Below are 20529 nucleotides of genomic sequence, written 5' to 3'. Positions count from 1 at the left end.
TAAAAAGGTGAATTGCAACTCCAGATGAGGGACTACTATTTTTTTTCTCCCTTTTTCTTTTTTTTTTTTTTCTTTTTCCTCCTCTGAGCTGTGTCAGTCCAATACTACTTGTAGGTTTCCTGGTTCCTTGTGGGCCAGAAGCCCCACTTGGGAGACAAAGGTGGGGTTGACACTGCACAGGAGGACTTTTACAAAGGAAAGAACTTGAAAGCAGAAAGACAGTCTGCCCTTTAAAGAGATTTAAATAACTGCTCGGTGTGGTATAAGGGGTACCAAAATGGAGGAACAAATTGAATCTTCTGTGCCATAGGGAGCTGGAGTGGATGAGGTGTGCAAAGAAGGAGTCGGCAGCTAGGAAGCAGGATAGATGAAGACAGCAAGGGAGTCTGAAGCCCAAGTACCTGAACTGAAAAGGGGGAGAGAAAGGAGAAAACATCATAAATACAGAAGGCACTAATGATGTCCAGGGAATGGCAGAAGATGAGAAAAGAGTAGAGAGACAACTGAGGCTTTAGCTGTCAGTATGGAAAATACCTCTGTCATTGGTTGGACCGGGCAGAAGTATGAAGAGGGGCTGTGTTATTTGGGGTCCTCATCCCAGCACACTGAAACTGCAGGATTGTTCCAGCTTGTGCAGAGCTTCAACAAGGGGAGAGGAGGACCAGCCTTGCTGGGTGGGCTCTTCAGGGTCACTCTGTTGATAAGGCTGAGCAAACAGAAGGCAGCTTTCCAACTGGAATTCATCTGTACTTGCTCTTGTTTTCCCCCTTTTCTGAAATACTTGCTATTTTTATGTGCGTGCGTTTGGTGGAAAGTTCCAGTGGACTGCCTAGCTGGTGCCCAGATCATACAATTTTTTTTCTTTCTATTTAACATAATTAAATGGAAGACCCAGGTATTTGCATATGTAGGTAGTCTGATTTTTTTATTATTATTATTCCCCCCCCCCCCCCCCCCCCGCCCCAATATGTGTTATTTCAAGTGTGCTCAAAATAAATACTACTTGTTATGACAGTGCTTATTTAGATGACGGGAGTTTTTTGACCTTCTTGATAATTTTCTTTTCAAACCTATGAATAATTTGAATCATGTAAGTTGAATCATAGAATGGTTTGTGTTGGAAGGAACCTTTCAAAGATAATCGAGCCCAATTCTGCTGCCATGGGCAGGGACATTTGTCCCTAGATCAGGTTGCTTAAATATATTCAGAAATCCAGACAACGTGGTTATGCCCCAGGTGGGTTCAAAGTTAGAAGCTCCTTCAGCCCAGTCCCTATCTGAAATACTTGGACATGGACAGGGTGATAGAGTTTAGTGGGGAAATGCTGTGTCTCCCCTTTTTCCCTGGTATAAGCTCAGCTTATTCGCTCTACAGTAAGGGCAATGTTTACCAGCTATTACTAAGTAAATAATAAATGTAGTTAGCAGCGGTATTTAGAATAGGATAGTTCTTAATAAACATTTTCTTGAGTTAATGACATGAACTGTTGTTAGAACTGTTGTTATTCCTAATCTTGGAGTACATTTCCAGTCCACAGAATAGTCTTATGTTGCACCCATAACTGCTGCGTTGACTTGAGAGTGTCCTTTAAGGGTGTTCTGTCAGTGGCCTTTTAAACTTCAAACATCTAATCTGTGAATCTTGTAGCTGCTATTCTTAATATTAAATTTTATTTTTAATATTTTAAATAGAGTAGATTCTTCCCTTTATCATTCAGTGCTTTTCCTTATTATTAAATTTGTCTGGCACTGTAAAGTATTTCTTTCAACTGTTTTGATTAGAAATCAGACTTGCTATCTGCAAACCAAATATTTGGCCCCATGAATTGTAGGCACTTGATCTTAGCATCTGTTGACTGCTGTGGTTAATAGTGCAAAAATGTGATCTGTTCAGTTTTTTTGTAGTTAAAACTGCTTTAGATAGCAAAATAAGGAACCTAATTTTTTTTTAAGTCTCCCAACCAAATTTTAGCACCAGAGTTCATAGCTGTTGCTATTGGGATATGGTTTCCTCTGTCTTCTGAAATGCTCATGGGTGAAAGCTGCACTGAGTGACATTACCTCCATGAGTACTTGAGGCAACTCTGTACTTTTTCGTGACATTAAGTGAGCAGTAGCAGTGTTGTGCTTTGCTCTAAAGAAAATTGTTAACAGAAAGCTGAAAGCTGTTGCTCGTACCCTTTTCTGAGTAGGAAACTTGACCAACATAACGTAACTGCTGTAACGTCTCGTTTATGCTCTGTAAGCAGTAGTTGTCTTGTAATGCTGTTTATTTGCAGCAACTGTTGTAAACACATTCTTAGGTTTGGGATTTATACCCCAAATACAAATTTGCTGCAAGCTGCCTTCAAGCCAGAGTTATCAACCTCTGATAGATATTGCCAAGGCTATGTGTTACTGCTAGAGTTTCTCGGTCAGCGGTTTGCAACGTCTCACAATAACGGGAGTCTTAGCATGGAAGGAGCTGCAAAATGAGTCTGATAAATAAATGCTGAAGTGAAAGCTGAGCTCTGCAGTTTAAGTGGCCCAAGTCAAAATTAGGGTTTAATACCCTCGCCAAGTACAGTCCTGTGGGCAGTCCTATGCAAAATCTGAAACAGCTTAAGAAGGAGTTTCAAGCTGCTGCACTTCGGGTATTAGCCATGTCAACAGCACTTGCAGGGGTATGGGAAACGCCCGAATCCTGGCTTTGGCAGGCAAAGAGAAACCACATAAAAATAATTCGAGTAGTGTATTGTAGTGTAAGAATGAAGAGTCTGTGTTATATTAACAGCTACATGCTCTTAAAATCTTTGTGTGTTTCACTTCAATTTGCTGTCTTCATTTGTTTTCTTTGTCTGCACAACTCTACTGCGGAACAAATTAGCTTCTAAAATTAGGTTTGGGAGTCAAGATGTGACTGCGAAACTGACCCAGAAGAATTAATAAAATTCTGCTTTGAAATGTGTTCTCTCATCTCTTCTTTCTTTCTTTTTTCTTTTTTTCCTCTCACCACAGAAAAATAATAGGGGTAAGAATACAAACACTTTTCCTCCTTATTTTCCCCTCTCAATCTGCCCCTCTTCAAATACCAGAAGGTACTAATGTAATAACAAATGCCTACGTTTTTTTTTTTTTATAAGCGTAGTCTTGTAAGGCTTGTAAATTAACTAGTGCTTTCGCATCAAGACAAGGTAAAAACATCAGTACAACTCTGGCCTTAAATTCAGATGCGCTTCAGCATGCTTCTACGTGTTGGAAGACTAGTGGTGGTATTTCTGTTAATTTCCCTGCCCTGTGAAAGCATTAATTGTGTTTCTCTGTATTTAACATTTTTTGTGGTAGTCTCAGTTACATTTCAACGAATATATTTTGTGTGTATTTCTTTAGGTGAGTCAGACTGTTTAAGGCTGGCAAGGGAGCCACGTAAGGGCAGGGATTAGTGAGGAAAATAATGGGCAATCCAGCCCCTTCAGTCTTGACCACTTTGTTTTCCCAGTGGTTTGTAGAACCGTCATAACTGTTCTGTGTCTTTTGCTGATGTCCTTCAGTGTCAGTTTTTAAGTTAAAACGATGAGAGACAGGGACCTGTCATGGCCCTTTTCTTCCTCTTCACGCTCTTAGAGCTTGATGAGAGACTGACGGAAAAAGCAGCTTCAAGAAGAGTGCAAAAGGCCGAATTGTTCTATATCCAGATGTATTTCTGCAGTCTTAGCCAAACATTGACTTTGCTAAAGAGCTTTCTGGGCTTTCCTTCTTGATTATGTAAGTCATGAAAAATTCACAACAAAGATCTAAACTGTAGAGTGTCATCCTTGCACGGAAACCATAGGCTTTGTGCATAATTACTTAAAAAAAAAAAAAGTCATAGTCCTTAAAACTTCCTAAATGTGTATGCTCTGTTTTGTGTTTCTCAGTGCATTTAATCCCAGTAAACCCCATCAGGGAAGATGGTTTGAATCCTAAAAGCCGAAAGAGAATAATGCCCGATTTGCTGACTGAGCCTCCTGCAATAGATCCTGTTTATGAAGCTCATATTTACTGCAATATTCCCACCATTGCCGAACGCAGCATGGAAGGTAAGCTTTGTGAATGCAAACGACAGTTTAGTTGCTTGCTTATACTTGCTGTCATTGGCAACAATAACTTTGTGCGTTGTCAGTTCTTTGGTGCTTGGAGAACGTACAGCAAATGCCAGCTGGTTGCTGAATTACGTTAAATCATTCAAAAATATACTCCTCTGTCCTCCCCTTTGTATCCTCTCTGTTGTCTTGATTTGTAGAAGTCATTCTGCTTCCAGTCAGTGGTCAACGGGAGGCCTAAAAGGTGAAAGGGGTGGGAGTGATGCAGATATTTAATATTTGAATTATAATGCTTATTCTAGGTGAGCTGCATTGCAAATTATATTATTAATATCTGAAAAATAGATGACTTGAAATTCTGAAAAAAAAAAAAACTTACCCAGACCAACACAATTGATTTTGGAACTCCAAACCATTAGACATAGTCAGCTAGAAGACATATTTGCGTTCTTCACCCTATAGTGGCTGCAGGCAGCAAGTTGGCCTGAGTGAATTCCCTCATTAGCATATCCCACTAATGCATATAAAATAAATGACAAACTAGTATATCAAAAACCTCCAAATCAGGCATGTTGCAAAATCTGTCATTAGGATAGGGCTCTGGAAGAGAGGCATGGTAAGAATAAGTTGTCTTGCAATTTAAAGTGAAATCTTTTGTGGGACAGTGAGCTATAATTTCTTATGGAGGTTTTCTTTCGTTGCAACACCAAAGCTATCAAGCCCATTATATCTGCTTTTTTTTTCTTAAAGGAAAAAGTGTGCAAGGGAAAGATTTAGGTAACATTCACTTAACTTTTTCCATGTGTTTCTCCCCTCCCCCCCATTCTCTTTAGGTCACGCACCTCATTATTTTAAGCTAGTGTCAGTTCAAGTGTTGATTCGACATGGCGATAGGTATCCGCTGTATGCCATTCCCAAGACAAAGAGACCCGATATTGACTGTATGTTGCTACCTAGCAGGTAAAATTCGTGGCTTTTAGTATTACTAAGTGTGTGTTTTGCTTGATAATTATTTTGTTCCTCTTCAGGAAACAATTTGTGCAGCTTGAAGTATGTTGTGATTTGTGATGTTTGTGTATTGTGGTGGATTAAAAAAAAAAGCTCCATCAGTGGTGTACGGTATTTCCTTTGAAACAGGAACTATTACTTGCTACCAGTTCAGACCAGAAGAAATTCTTGGTATTTCTGCAAAAACAGTAAAAGCTATTTAGTTGAGTATTTAGGTTACCATTCTTAGATAAGCTTCTACACATTTTGAAAATGTAAGTGCAGTGTTTGAGAATGTCTCTTCCATTTCAGCTAATCATGCTTCTTTTTGTGTGAATACAAAAAAGTCTCAGTTGGCCACTGCTGTAGGAAATTTTTGGGGGTTTTATTGTTATTTTTGATTTTTCAGACATAAAGGTTATCAGAGTTTCTTTAAATTAATGACTTGTATCAAAGTACTTTTAGGGGGGTAAAAAAAAAAAGGTGGGTTTTACATTTAACGATTAAATGCAAGTTAAACAAAGTGTTTGCTATTTGAAAATGATCCATGTCCTGTAGTTACCACTCTCTTTGTAAAACTGTCACATGTAAGTAACTTATGTCTTACTGCCATTAAAACATCGTTTACCTTTCTATTTCAGTATAGTGCGTGTCTGTCTAACATCATGCGTTCGTAGCTTGCTGATGCTTGTCTTCACACCTGAACCAGTTTAAGCTGTAGATGTAGTCTGAATTGCTTCTCTTCCTTGTGGAAGAACCATTTTTTCTTGTTTAGAGTTTACTCATCAATAAAGATGAATTATAGTGTACAAATAAATAGTGATGATGTAAATCTCCAAACTTTGTCATAGGTTTCTTGATTACATATGGTTTTTTTCTCTTTTTAAGTAGGATATGTGGTATTATTTTTTTTTTTCCAACAGAGGACTTTCCAGTGAACCAACTGCATACTTAGGTTTTCTTTATGTTTTTCTTTATTTGTCTTGTAACTGTATCAGACGTGTTAGCAAAACCTCGAGGCAAATCTGCAGCTTTATACTGCTGCCCACTCAACAGTGTCAGGCGTGGAGATTTCAATGAGTGGGGGCTGCATCTGCTTTGTTTACCCACATACATTGCTCAGGAAAAGAGGCATAGTAGGTCTCCTGATCTACTGATATAAAAGCAGTGTAGACATACCGTCAATATCTTTTTCCAGAATAGCATGGGATCTGTCTTTAAAGAGATGATGGTCTCACTTTTCTAGTGTGGAATTATTCAGAAGTGGCTTTACTTGTCATGCTGAAAGTGTTAATAACACAGAGAAAGTGCATTCCTGACTTCGATATATCAAATGTGTGTTTCTTGTTTTGGTAGTCATGGGCCGTGTTCCTTAAAATTTTAGTAGCTTCCCGTCATCAAGAGCATTTATGATTTTATCTTTTATATCTGAAATAATCTGTCCTTTCAGCTTTTCCCCAGTGGGCTTTTAACAAAAGAATCTCTCTGAAGAAGGAGATGGATTATGATACATGCTTGGGTTTGTGATTAGCTAGTCTACAGCAGTTCCATTTAGAAAAGCGAATCAATTTTCATATCTGGTCCTGCGTCAATTTCTGGCTTAAGTATATTAAAAACCAAACACAGTACTAATATTGCACAGTAGGAATGCTGCTAAAATATGCTGATGCGATATGAAAGAACACCTGAAACTAATTATTAATTGTAGCTTCGTCTCATACTTGTAAAGGTGATGGGTAGCTTGATTAAAGATGCCTGCTAACTAGATACATATGGTAGTGGACAAAAGGCTGGCAGGAAATGGTCAGCAAATTGGATCTTTCTCTAAAGAAAGCTGAAATATGTTCATAGAATGGTTTGGGTTGGAAGGGGCCTTAAAGATCATCGAGTTCCAACCCCCCTGCCATGGGTAGGGACACCTCTCACCAGACCAGGTTGCTCAAAGCCCCATCCAGCCTGGCCTTGAATGCTTCCAGGGATGGGGATCCACAGCTTCTCTGGGCAACCTGTTCCAGTGTCTCACCACCCTCAGAGTAAAGAATTTTTTCCTAACATCTGATCTAAATCCACCCTCCTTCAGTTCAAAACTGTTACCCCTTGTCCTATCACTACACTCCCTGATAAAGAGTCCCTCCCCATCTTTCCTCTGGGCCCACTTTAGGTACTGGAAGGCTGCTACAAAGTCTCCGTGGAACCTTCTTTTCTCCAGGCTGAGCAACCCCAACTCTCTCTCAGCCTGTCCTCATAGGAGAGGTGCTCCAGCCCTCTGATCATCTTCATGACCCTACCCTATCTATCTGCCTACATTTTGCTGGAAGAACTAAACAGAGGAAAAATTACTTTCTTTTTTCCCCTCTAAACAGAAGAAAAATACAATATTCCACATGTATACGCTTTGTCCACAATATATACAAGTATACATACAAAAATGTATGTATACATTTTTAAGAGTAAAATGGGAAGCAAAATAGACGTGAGGAATCTGCTTTTTGTAGCAAACATGGCATTGAATTTAGAAGATTCAAATAGGTTGTAATTTCCCTGGGTTTAGATTGTATATGCATACTTCCCTCTTTCTTAGCTGCTTTGTACAAGCATCAAAATCAGAAATTGAGCAAAACCACATCCTCCTTTTTTGAAAGGAGACTACTCTTTTGGAATGCCTGTCTATAAACACAACCCGAAATATCTGATTTTCTGACTATACTGAACCAGTTTTGTAAGTGATAGTGGTCTGGGACCTTTTACATAGTGCAATTTTTTTAACCCCCCCCCCAACTTTCCTCTGCTATCGTGTTGGCTGCTGCTTTTCTTTATTCATGCTTCAAATTCCACCAAAATGCTTGTTTTGCCAAGAAGTGGCCTTCAGTGGTCTTATCTAACATCCTCCAAGAGAAGTTTGAGTTCTTTGAGAGGTGCCCAACCCCAGCAGTGTTCTGTGCCCGCTGCAAGCCGGCTGGCTTTCTGAAATTGGATATGCAGCCCTGAGACTGCAGACAGGAGAGCAAACTCCACATATCTCTGCCATAGAGTTGAGTGGGCAATTAACTTCTCTAACAAGAAGAAAAATTAATCATTTGCTGATAGCTATGATAACATTTTTAATGACCTGCCTTTAAAGGGGTGAGATTATTTTTAGCATTAAATACTAAGTAAAGAAATATGATCCAGAGTCTTTTTGGAGTTCTTAAAGGCTGTGGTCTTCTGATCTTGCGCAATGTCTGTCGCGTTAGAACGTATGTGAGAGAACTTTATGCAAAGATATGTTAAGTGCAAATGACAAAGTTGGATGAGTAGCGGTATTTCTCAGTACAGTGCCACGCGAAACCTCAGTTTTCTATTTGTCAGAGAAGCTTTTATAGCTATTTCCGCTTCAGTTTCAGACAAGGAACGCAAGACGAATGTCCTGGGGTCAGGAAGACTGTCCATAAAAGGCAAGCAAGTCCTGCAGCTTTGACACTGCCACCAGAATGACCAAGTCAAGCAGCTAAGAGGGGATAGTGTGAGGGGGCCAGCAGTGTAACCACCCTTGGCTGTTACTGGTTTATGAAGTGTTAGAACATCAACGTATAGATGATACATCCACTGCCATTCCCAGCCACTAAAACTAAGTGGAGAACCCAAAAGACCTTGTCTCCTTGAGAACTAAGTTGATGTAAATTAGAATTTCCTGGCCAACTTTGAAAGGGCGGCAGACAGATTAAAGGAGTTGGCTCTGTACCATTTTGTCCAGATGTGTTAAAGCTGACCTTTCTGAATAGAGCTAGAATTGTTCCATTTCTGCCATTGTTTTGAACGGAACATTTATTACTTCAACACCAGGAAGCTGTTTGCCGCATTTGACTGTCAGGCTTATATTCCTTTGTGATGTAAATTTGGTGCTTGGTTGTAAACTATTTACGTTGAGAGTATTACAAGGTATATAATTGCTACCTTTGAACTGAAGGTTTCTTGTTGCTATATGATTCAGTTGAGATGTCTGATTGAAAGTCTGGCTTGTTTAAGCTTTCTGGACTTTACTTTAGATAAGTATGCTGCTCATAGCCAGTCTGTTCTTTATTTGACTTGGCATTCGGCTGATGGAATTCATTAATTAAGCAGATTATCCGCCAGCCCTATGGACTTCTAATGGGTATGCAAAATAGCCTTGAGGTCACGCTTTGGTTTTGTGAATTATGGATTGTGACATATAAGTGTGGAATGAATATAAGCAAATGGATTAAATGCTTTGGAGATTTCTTCCATCTCAAACTTCAATTAATATTATTATTTTCATTGTTCTGGATGCAAATTTCCAAAGGGAACTGAATAATATGTACTTTTTTCCTCAAGAAAATTAATTGAATGATGTTATGAAAATCCTTTCATTGTAGTGTTTGCTTATAGGGGAATAAATTAATCTCCTGCTTCTTTTTCCCTTTGTATTTATAGTGTCAATAGTAAAAAAAAAAAAAAGGCATCTTTTTTTTTCTTTGAGTTTGTATGCAAGATAAAGAAATGCTTTTTGGAAGATGCTGAAATTATTTCAGAAGACTGCTATAATTTGATGGTATGCTGGGTTAATTAGCATACGCTTTAAGGCATTTTGAGAGGTGTTGATGTTAATCATAAGCTTAGTAACAAATATTTGAATTTTGGGTTCAATATACACGTCTTGCAACTGCCAGAAAAATGAGAGAGAAAAGTGTGGGAGAGGCAAGTATCATACTGTGAGCTAAAGGAGGTGTGGATTTGACTTGGAGCGAGGTCAGAGCATGATCCAGACCAGAATTAGGTGAAGAAAAGTCTCCTGAGGCCTCTTCTGGCTTCTCTAAAGACTCAGAAGAGCGGTCAGAAAAGTAGACTGGATCACTGTAGAGTTTGTTATAAAAATGTAAAGGCTGTAAGACCTTTAGTACTGTTCCGGCTTAGTTATTCATAATGCTGTCTTAAGGATCTCTTTGGAAACGACAATAATCAATTACTGGTTTTAGTGGCTCTTTCCATTCACCTGCCTTCTAGAAAGGAAACAGCATAGTCCTTTGATCTAATACTTCTTTGTCTACTTAAACTTCACAGCAAACACATGTTATTTTTGCTTGAAGTTATAAAATCATTTTTTGCATTTTAAGTGAAGAGAAAAGGGACTTGCTTTTGGTACAGCTAAGAGGCAGAATCTGGTATGATACGATTACAAAATGGTAATGTTTGTTTGTCAGAAGCGTGGCGTGTGCCTGGCATGGGCACGTTTACTCACCAAGTGACACACTGAGGGCTCTGCAGCTCCTTGTGACAAGTTTGGCCCTCTTGGCTTTTGCAAATTCTGCATATGTTAACAAAAAGGACATTTGCATAGATAAATGCTGTTTGGGAAGAAAAAACTCAGTATCTTATTGGTATCGGTGTCCGCCTCCACCAGTTGTCCCCTGAGGCATGTAGATCTCCTGCAGAACTTGAGCGTATAGTGCTGTGAGAGGACAGCACTGTGCAGTATCAGAGCGGAGAATAAAAAGTTTACCCCTCCTTCATTCTGTGAAGCATCCATAATCTGCTGTTAGTTTTCTACTTAACTACTCAGTTTTAGGTTTTAAATAAATGGCTCAGTAACTGATCTCAATAGTTAAAATATTTTTCTGTTGCAGTTTCTCTATTAATCATAACTTTGACCAACATTTCTTTTTTTTTGTCAGTAGCATCTTATGTGGTGGTGAAGGTACATTGTTTATGCTACTCTTGAATTTTTATGAACATGTAAATTATTCAATAAACTGTAGTTGCATGTAGTCTCGTCAAGATAATGTCTTTCCACATCTGTTTCTTAAATACCGTTCTTCATCTTAATTAGATTAACTTTGCAATTTTTATAGATACGTAGTCTGAAATTTGTAGGTGGCTCAAAAGAGTATTCAGTTTAGTGAGTCAGAGGACAGATTGAATGCTGTGGTTTGCTGAAGAAGCAAGGCTACACCGTACTTAATTTTTCCGTATAGACAGTAGAAATAAGGCAACAGTTCAGTGGTCCAGAAGCTTTGATAGGAAAGAACGTTAAAGGAATCTCAGCCTGTTCCTATCGAGGAATTAATTTTGATTGAAAGTAGTCCTAAAATTAATAAATGTAGGGATTGAGGGGTGGAGAATTTTTACCAAAATTGACCTTGTTGGGTCCTATTTGCAGCTTAAGTCTAAAGGAGGAACAAAATTCTGCTCTAGATCTGATTTTTATTTATGTTTTAGTTCTTTAATAAAAACAGATTCTGCTCACAAGGATCACTAGGGAAGAAAACGTTCCACAAGTAGACAATATAAATCAATAGCAATATTTTCCTGAGTGGCCCTGAGAAGTAAGGATGATTTTCTTCTTGCTCTGTGAATTAACTATCAAGTCTAGCGATGGTCTTCATGCTGTGATTCATTATTATTACCATTATTATTTCTTTTTTTCTTTTTAAACAGAGGCAATTAGCTTAAAGAGCTAACTTCTTACCAAAAGTCTTCCATGCGCTCAAACAGGCTGAGCATCATGTTATCCAGGGGCAGCAAGCCCTGCTGTCTCCCACAGCAGTTCCTAAATGCCAACCATGAAGTCTTGAACTCTGTTAGTCTCATGGAGGTGGGGTGCAAACACATCCTATAACGAAGTTTCTGTGCTGCTGTGCAGAAGTTGAGGCTTTGCTGTAGAGTTTGTTTGGACTTAAAGTTGAGCTGCATGAGTTATATTTCATACCTTTTCAGATATATAATAGGTGCAATAAATGTATTTTCATGCATGTTTCTGACACAATATGCTGTACCGTTATAGCTAAGCCATCCAAAATCTATCAGGAGATTTTCTGAGGTGTCATGTGCATATGCTCACTCCGGTACTATATTTCTTTCTTTGTGCTAATTCAGAAAAACCAGCAAGTTAGTGTTTGCTTCTCATAAAAAAAAAAAAAAAACTGACAAAACCAAACCAAACAAACCACCTACATTTTTTGTATCTAAACTCCTCAAGGAAAAAGGAAATTTTTATTGAAGGATGTCAGCTCAGTTGCTGGCAGAAGTACACATGTAGTTCAAATAGTTGCACAGTATGAGTTCTTTCCATGTACACTGGTTACAGTGTAGCAATAAAGAGATGACATTTTGGTATTAAAGCTTCTAAGACCTTTACAAATAAGATATTTAAATGATGAAGAAGGATTTAAATGTTGGTCCATTTTAATGCTAGTACATGAAGACTACACTATTAAATCTGGAATCTATTATCCTAGTTTGTAAATAACAAAAAGACAAACTGAACTCATTGTTTGAGGAAAAAGAAACATCCTCAGTTTTGTCACAGATAAAATTGACTTTATTTTACAAATATAAAATCATTAAAAGGCAACTTAACAGGCATTAAAATGGGGAGTAAATGTTCAAGCTTAGGACAAAGCATGGTTATTCCTAGTGGTGTTAGGTGAAAAGCTATTTCAAATTTTGTCAGAACATGGAATATTTATTGTATGAATACATTTCCCAAATGTGGTAGCTTACTGCTGTAATGTCCAGCAAATTATAGAAGGATACCTCTTTAGCTCATTTTTATTTTCTGGTTACTTTTATGGAAATAAAATTGTAAGGGTATTTCAGTCTTTTCAACTAACAACTGAGTAATTTTCTTTGCTTCCTGCTCAAACAGTCCCAGGAGTCTTAGCTGTGTTGCCTAGATACTCCATCTCCTGCGGCATCTGTAAATTGGCCAATTCAACAGGAGGATTCATATTCTAAATAAAAGAGAAATCTTGGGGTGGGGAGGGGCAGTCATTTGTTAGCTAGTAGCCTGAGCAGTGCTGTAAATTTTGCTGTTGAGAAAAATAGGCTTTTATTTGCTCAGTTGTACAGGGTTAATCAGGAGAATTGCTGGTGTGTTCAGAATTTGGTTACATATGTGCGGGTTGCATTCAGGATGGAAGCATATTGTAGCCTGAGATGTCTGTCCCCTTCAGGCAGAATGGCTCTTACTTCTATTGTTTGATTTTTATTTTTTTCGTCCCCTAGAATATATTTAACAAGTAGTAAGCTTTGCCTTCATATTCAGAAATGTGTCTAACAGTCATATTTCAAAATACACTTCTGCAAGCATGTGCTTAACTTGTGCTCGCTGTAAAAAATAATGTAATCCAAAGATAAGTAACTTGCAGCTACGTATGTATATGAAAAGCTATATTAATATATTGGAATAAAATTTTATCCATTATCATACGTTTTATCATTTTATCTTGGATGCTAGTTTATCTTGCCTGCCATTTTTTAGGTAAATCTGTTTGCAGAGCACTGATAAATACTTTTCTGTCTTCTTTCCTTTCTTCCTTCCCACAAGTGACTGCTGACGGTTCGATCAGTACAGGTTTGGTTCTGTTAGAATTCAGGTTTTTGTAAGCAAAGCAGCAAAAGGAGCAGAATGGATAATGCGGTTCTGTTAGTTCTCGTGCACGTGTATTTGCAGAACTTGCTAATTAAGTAAACAGGGTTAAAGGAAAATGACGATTGACAGTTTTTTTTCATGTTTAGAGTTTTTAAAGTGCAAAGGTTAAAAAATTGGTAGTTCAGCCTGCTACTTCTGTAATAAGCTTAAAAAGCTATCTGCTAATGGGTTTAATTGTCTCGACTTAATTCTTCCATTTATAGATTGCGCTGCTGGGCTGTGAAAATAGTGAAATGTACAAAAAGTTCTGTTTGAAATGCACATCTGGAGCTGGATGAAGCTTTCTAATGCATGCTTAGTACAGCAGGAAGCCTCTACTGCTCTAGAAAGGAACAAAGCCTTTTTTATGTACCTCTGCATCTCAAATGTTAATCTTCATTTGTGTTGTTAAAATCATGATATATATAAGGAGCCGTGGATTTAGAATGTCATAAATTGGCTGGTTTTCCTTTCCGTTTGAAGTAAAAATGAAAAAAATTCTTTTGGTATTTTTGCTCAGTTTGCTTTTTGTTTCATTTTGCATTTTTTCTTACTGGCAGTTATACTGTAATTTATCGTAACATTTTCCTCCCAAGAATTTTTTTTTTTTTCTGAAGGTAAATTAAATACTGGAAAATTCAAGTTTTATAAAATAATGACAAAGGGGTACCTTTCTGTTGAAAAAGGCAGACTCTTATGAGACCTCCTGTATATGCATGCTGTGAGCGTGGCCCTGCAAGAGGTGCTTTCTCATTTAAGAGAGTTTCTCAGCTGGCTCTTCTATGTAAGCGGGAATGGCTTTGTCCTAGTAAACTTTGATTCCAGGCGCTTATTCATGCTTTAGTAGTGTTATTGCTCCCTCTTGTGGTTCCTGCAACCCTAGAAGACTTTTTTTCAAACTTGAGGTTTTTGTATCAAACCAGTTTATCATTCTCGCAAAGTGTAAATATGAACAATAAACACAAACCCCAGACTTCTGTAAAAGTTCTCTGACCAAATTTATCTTCTTTATATATATATATATATATTGTGCAACACAAAAAAAATGTTTACTGTCTTCAGGCTATTAAAATGAGAACCATCTGGGGCAGAGTTGCATTGCCAAACAGTTTCTGATTTAGTTCTGCACAAAAGTAAAGAGGTGACTTGACATTTGGTAAACGATGACATTTAATGAAGAAGTCCCTGTGTACTCTATTTCTGTTGTAGAAGTGTGATCATAGATATTTTTTTTTTTTTTAGGTTTAAATTCCTTTTGATTATATTGTTTGTGGACTGTTTTGTATATGTAGTTTTCAGCACAGCTGTACAACAGTGAACTGAGTCTGTAGTGTATTTGAAATTTGCAGAACAGTTTAGGAGATCTAAGCGTTCTTTCACTGACTTGAATTCTGTTTCAGGGAATTAACCTCGACTTTTTTGGGTACATCTCTTTCCCACTTGTATTCATTACTTGCATTGTGGGAGTGTCTTACCTGTTTAAGCATCCAGCAGTGTTGGCTTCTTTCTTCCCAGGTAATAGTACAACACTGTGAAAGCAATTAATTCCAATTTTAATGGGACCACTGGATACTACTTTCCATGTACCACTTAATTGAGGCTACATGTGCTATTTGATTTGAAGCCTGAAGTAATTAGAAATAAAGGCTGAGATTGTAATCAGCCTTGTACATTACAAAACTTGAGAATTCCTTCAAGATCATCTACTTAAAAGACTGGTTATTTGAACCCCTTTATAGATTGTTAGTGCCTTTGGCTTTGGTGCTTAAGTGCAATGGTACTTCAGAAACTGGAGAGAGTATTTTTTTGGTAAAGATTTGGGTTTTTTTAATTCACAATAGTATTAGTGACTGCTTTCAAAAACCCCAAAGAAATGTTTCCAAATTACTTACTCAAAGGTATCATAACTTTAACATGACAAGACATCAGGGTCCCTATAGCTTTTTGGTAGTTAGTAAGTAAGTAGATTTCTTTTGCATACTTGCAAAAGTCCTGAGTAAGAGCAGATGTTGTCTCGGTGGGAAATAACCTCACACCATGAAATTTCTGAGCTGACATACTTGGAATACTTGACTCTCTTGAGCTGTTTTCCCATATGCTTTTGGAAATTTTCACATTTTGATTTACCTTTCTAGGAAACCTTCTCATCCTCAGCTTGAAGCTTTCATTAAACATATGTCCAAAGGGTCTGCAGCCCAGATGGATGGTTCCCTAAGCAGCCTGCCTCGTTACCCTAGTCATTCCTTGTGCGAAATGGGAGAGCTTACACAGACAGGTGAGTTTTCATAGCAGCTCTGTCTTTTCCTCTGCTGTGTTAAATACAGTCTGCATGGAAAAGGATCTTCTGTTTTTCTTTATATTGAAATAAGCGTGCTTTTCTATGGGAAGCTTATAATGTTGGTCATAGCCTAGGTTATGCAGGGATATGAATAAAGTATCAGACTCTCTACCGTAAAAGTTGGAACAGTTCTAGAAACCATGCTTGCCAGTTCTGTTACAGATCGATCATGCTTGGCATCTCTTCTGACTGTATTTGTAACAAGTCAGAGCACCTTTCCTTGATGTGGCTCTGCACCACAAAATTGCTTTGTCACCCTTGTGAAAAATGGCATTGCTCAGTCCCTCCTGAGGAGGATCTGGTACTCTGTCACTGATTGCTTTGTAGTTCAGAGTGGCCCTGGAACTGAAGAACAATCACTTAGGTGCCAGTTTTACCTGTGATGTAACTACTGTGTCCCATGCAAGAGATTCCGATGTACCAGATGCATTCGGTGCTTGTATCATGGAAATGGAAAAACTTCATACATCTGGTGCTTCCCCCCCCAGCCCCTCCCCGACAGCTTTGTAATGAAGTTCCGAGAGCGTGCTTTTTCCGGCATATTTATTTATGTATATTTTCACCACAGGAAAATGAAGCTTATTTTCTTATTCCATCTATCAGTTCTGCTAAGCTAGTTATTGGGGGGACAAAGGTGGAAATATCAGCAGTTAAATTCCAAGCAACTTTTTTTAAAAGTGGAGTTTTGAAACTTCATCAGTACCACCACTGAGAGCAAGGCTGCTGAACTCTGCTAGCGAACATATTGTGTAGTTTATCTGTACCAAAAGGGTAGGGAGACAGGAGATTACTGTTGCAGTCAGGGATTTGACTATGTAGAATAAAGTATGTGGGGAGCTGGGAGCAGTGTGGTGCTGGGGGAATTGGGAATAATAGAAAGAGAGAAGGGTTTGGGATTGGAGAGGGAAAGTGGAGGTAGTGCTGGATCAGAGCAGTGCTAACAGTGATAACAGGGCTGTTTGGAAAAGCTCTGGGACTGCTGTCAGCCACAAGATAAAATATGAGGGGAATGAAAGGTAAGAAGGCAGAAGTATAGAAACAAGTTGCCAATTTGTAAGAAACGTATTTTCACGGATTCCACAGCTCTTGGGATTGTTTGTGTTCTCTACCCAGAATAGCCAGCTGAGCTGGTATGAACTGAAGTTTGTGCGTTTGTTTGCTGCACTTAACTTTCTGCATGTATTCTTATCAGTGCGTCAAAAATAAAAATACAGAAGTGCTTTCTCACAAATGTGGAAACATACTGTTGCACAACTGGGTAGAAATGTGATTGTGAAAAGGATTAGTCGCATGTGGATTTTTCTCTTCAACTTTCATTAATTTAGTTTGAAAATTCACATTAATACTTTTCTGTTCTCCTGTGTCTTTTCAAATTTTAACATTGATCCATTCCATTTTATTCCCACACCTTACTTAACTGTGTTGATCTTTCTATCTTAAATGCCAATGACTGAAAGAGCAGATGACAGTGGATCTGGGTAGTCTGTGGGTTTGGAGACTGACTAGAGAGAATGAAAAGAGTGTCAAAGATTTGCGGAGTTAGCACCATTTTCCTGTTGCCAACTGTCTTTCCAGGAATCTCCTGTATGTTTTAGTCCAAAACTTGCCAGTCAAATCCTCATATGTTTTGGGATCCCGTCAGAAGCAGTATTTGTGTTAGGGCCAGTGTCAAGTCTTGCAAAGTGAGATTTCAGGAGAAATCTAGCCAGGTTACCAAGAAACTCTACCTAACACCGCATGTTTTGTGTGGGAACCGGATTCATCATTGCCCACAGCTTGTATCTGAGCTAGTATTTGGGACTCCTATTACTGCAGCAAGTTATATAGATGTTCTAGTCATAAAGGGTTCTTGCCCCTTGCTTTGCTGCTGCAAGAGGGTAACACAAGCAAGGTGGATTCTGGAGTAAAGGTTTTGGTGTGTGAGAGGAACACACACCCTCTTCCTTTCCAGCTGGATAAAGGCAGAGTGTTAGTGTAAGAATTATCGAGCAGTTTGAGTGGCCCCTGAAGGAAGATGGAGAAGGAAGTTTGATGCGATTGCCATACCTCACTACTCTGTTTTGTGAGTTTGCATGCCAGTTTACGTTCTGTGTATTCATTTCCTGACTGCTGGTAGTTTTACTGGCTGCCATAAATTTGCAGGGAGTGCAGCATTCACTGCCTGTCTGAAAACCTGACTCAGGTGCAGTCTGGATCCATCTTCATAACTGTCTTACTTCTGTAGTCATGTTAGACTCATTCTGTTCTGTGTCTCTAGTCCAAAGAACAAATATTAAACCACTAAGGTTTTAAGCAAATTTTATGGAACCAGTTTTTTCTATCTGTATCTCAGTTTAGTTCCTAGAATCAGAGATACTGAAAAATAGCAGGTATCTCATACTTCATACAATTTTCCTCATAGTCAAGTATAGGTGAAGTTCAGTTTTGAAGTTCATAACCTTTTAACTAATTGTTCATTTATCAGCAAGACTGCTAGCTGTATTTTTTTGTTCCCCAAAACTAAGAAGATTCTAATGATGTGTTGTAATTTCTTAAAAAAAATTCTCTTTCAGGGGTTGTACAACACTTACGAAACGGACAACTATTACGAGAAATTTATATAAACAAGCACAAACTGCTTCTGAGTGACTGGACAGCAAAACAGCTCTACTTGGAGACAACAGGAAAAAGTCGAACCCTGCAGAGTGCGTTGGCGCTGCTCTACGCTTTTTTGCCAGATTTTGACTGGAAGAAAATTCACATGAGGCACCAGTGGAGCACCATTTTTTGCTCTGGAAGCTGCGACTGTCCCATGCGAAACCATTACCTAGAAGAAGAACAGCGCAGACAGTACAGTTTAAGGGTGAAAAACAATGATTTGGAGAAAATATATGTGGATATGGCAAAGATTGTAGGCATTCCCACCAGGCAGTTGAGAGCTTCTAACCCAATAGATTCTCTCTTGTGCTACTTTTGCCACAATGTCAGTTTTCCATGTACCAAAACTGGCTGCATTGGTATGGAGCACTTTAAAGTAATCAAAAGACATCAGTTGGAGGACGAGAGAGAAAGACAGGAAAAGAAACTTTATTTCTTGTATGCATTATTGGCTACTCATCCTCTCCTCAACCAGACTGTTAATCGGCTGCAGCGTATTGCAGAAGGCAAGAAAGAAGAAGTATTTGTTCTTTACTCTGCACATGATGTCACACTGTCACCTGTTCTTAGTGCCTTGGGCATTACAGAAGCCAGATTTCCAAGATTTGCTGCCAGATTAGTGTTTGAGCTGTGGCAGGATGGGAAGAGACCCAAAGAACACTTTATCCGCATCCTGTATAATGGCGCTGATGTCACATTCCAGACCTCCTTTTGCAAGGATTATTACAAACGTTCCAGCAAGCCAATGTGCCCACTAGAAAAATTTGTTAACTTTGTCAAGAGGGATATGTTCTTAGTTTTTAACAGCACTAGTTATTATGATGCATGTCGTAGAAGACCACTGTAGGGAAGGAAAGTGAAAAGGAAGCAATGTTAATTGGCGTGTCAGTGAAAGTCTGTATTCTGGTTGAGGCACAGTTCAGTTTTGTTATTTCTTGTACTTGTATGTGTAAGTACAAAAGGATATTGCTTGAAACATTCTTCAAATAGTTTTAATTTCATTCAGACTGCAGATGGTCTCCAAAAGAAGAACAAATACTAGGGAGTGCTATGTGTATGTGTATGCTCACATATGCTGTGTTAACTGTAATGAAATGATAAATCACGTGGGCTACTGTAACCTGGATGTCACTTGATAAAAAGTGAGACAGCATAGACTTTGTTTCTCTGTATTCCAGAGCAATACTTGGATACCATAAGTTGAAAACCAAACCCATTTTTTTTTCACCACCATCTCAGTCATTTTAAGCAGTTTGGATCAAGGTATTTATGAATTCCAGGCATCTGCATTAAACAATTTGTAAGAAATTCTTGAAGCTCCTACTCAGAAAGAAGCATTTTAATATTTAGGGCAGGTCTTTAAAGCAAAGTGCGTGTGTGTATCTGTGCATGCTTACCTGAGCGTGTACAAATGAGCGTGTGCCTTTTTGACCTCACAGACCTACAAATGCTTGGCTGTTGTTGCCAGTGCCGGAGAAGGATGTACTGGAAAATGGATACAAAACTCTGTTCTTCGATCGCACTTTCAGCACTTTGAATAGTTCAAACACAATCTAGAAATACGTAAGGGTCTTGTGACATTAAAATAGATAGCAAACACTAACATTACCACTAAACTTCCGTGGGAAATTAGGATTAGAAATCAGTTTTATGGTGAATTGTTGGGCTCTTTCCTGTTGTGAACATGTTCAAGCTGCTGTGCTATGGAACAAATCGGTGTTTTAGGGGAATTTGATATAGTGAACGCTTGAGACAGCTTGACTAAACACTAAGAAAATTTTGTAGTTGAGTTAGTATTTTTATGGACTAGGAAGCTCTTATTTTGTAAGATCAGACTTGTACATACTGTGCTGTGTATATTTATAACACAGTAGATCTTTCTTACTTGTTTAGTTTGTAAAGACTTGTGAAGCTGACTTTTAGACATTTTTCCCCTTGATCAGGATGTTTAGACTTGAGAATAAACTGTCTTTTATGGGTAACAATGAGTAGATATCAAAACTTGTACTTCAAACTGCTTTCATCTCTTTAGGAGTAGTAAATTGAGAACCAGTTTTTAATGAACTCAGAAATTTTATAGTGGTGGAGGTTTTTTACAC

General features: G+C 38.4%; 1 protein-coding gene across 2 annotated transcripts in view; it reads left to right on the top strand.

Annotated features, from left to right (window-relative positions):
• Nucleotides 1-19277, top strand: part of PXYLP1 (2-phosphoxylose phosphatase 1) — a gene marked incomplete at both ends in the record, with an annotated part of 39165 nt that extends 19888 nt beyond the window's left edge. For both annotated transcript variants that reach the window (XM_082487096.1, XM_082487095.1), the window contains 4 exons: nt 3897-4058; nt 4895-5021; nt 15591-15730; nt 18346-19277. In XM_082487096.1, coding sequence (XP_082343222.1) covers nt 3897-4058; nt 4895-5021; nt 15591-15730; nt 18346-19277 — 1361 coding nt within the window. The remainder of the gene's footprint in view (nt 1-3896; nt 4059-4894; nt 5022-15590; nt 15731-18345) is intronic.
• Between the last annotated feature and the right edge of the window lie 1252 nt (nt 19278-20529).

This window comes from Vanellus vanellus (genome assembly GCF_965231255.1).
Source record: "Vanellus vanellus genome assembly, chromosome: 8".
Classification (NCBI taxonomy): domain Eukaryota; kingdom Metazoa; phylum Chordata; class Aves; order Charadriiformes; family Charadriidae; genus Vanellus; species Vanellus vanellus.
Note: the sequence above shows the minus strand (reverse complement) of the source record. Positions and strands in the feature narration are given on the sequence as shown.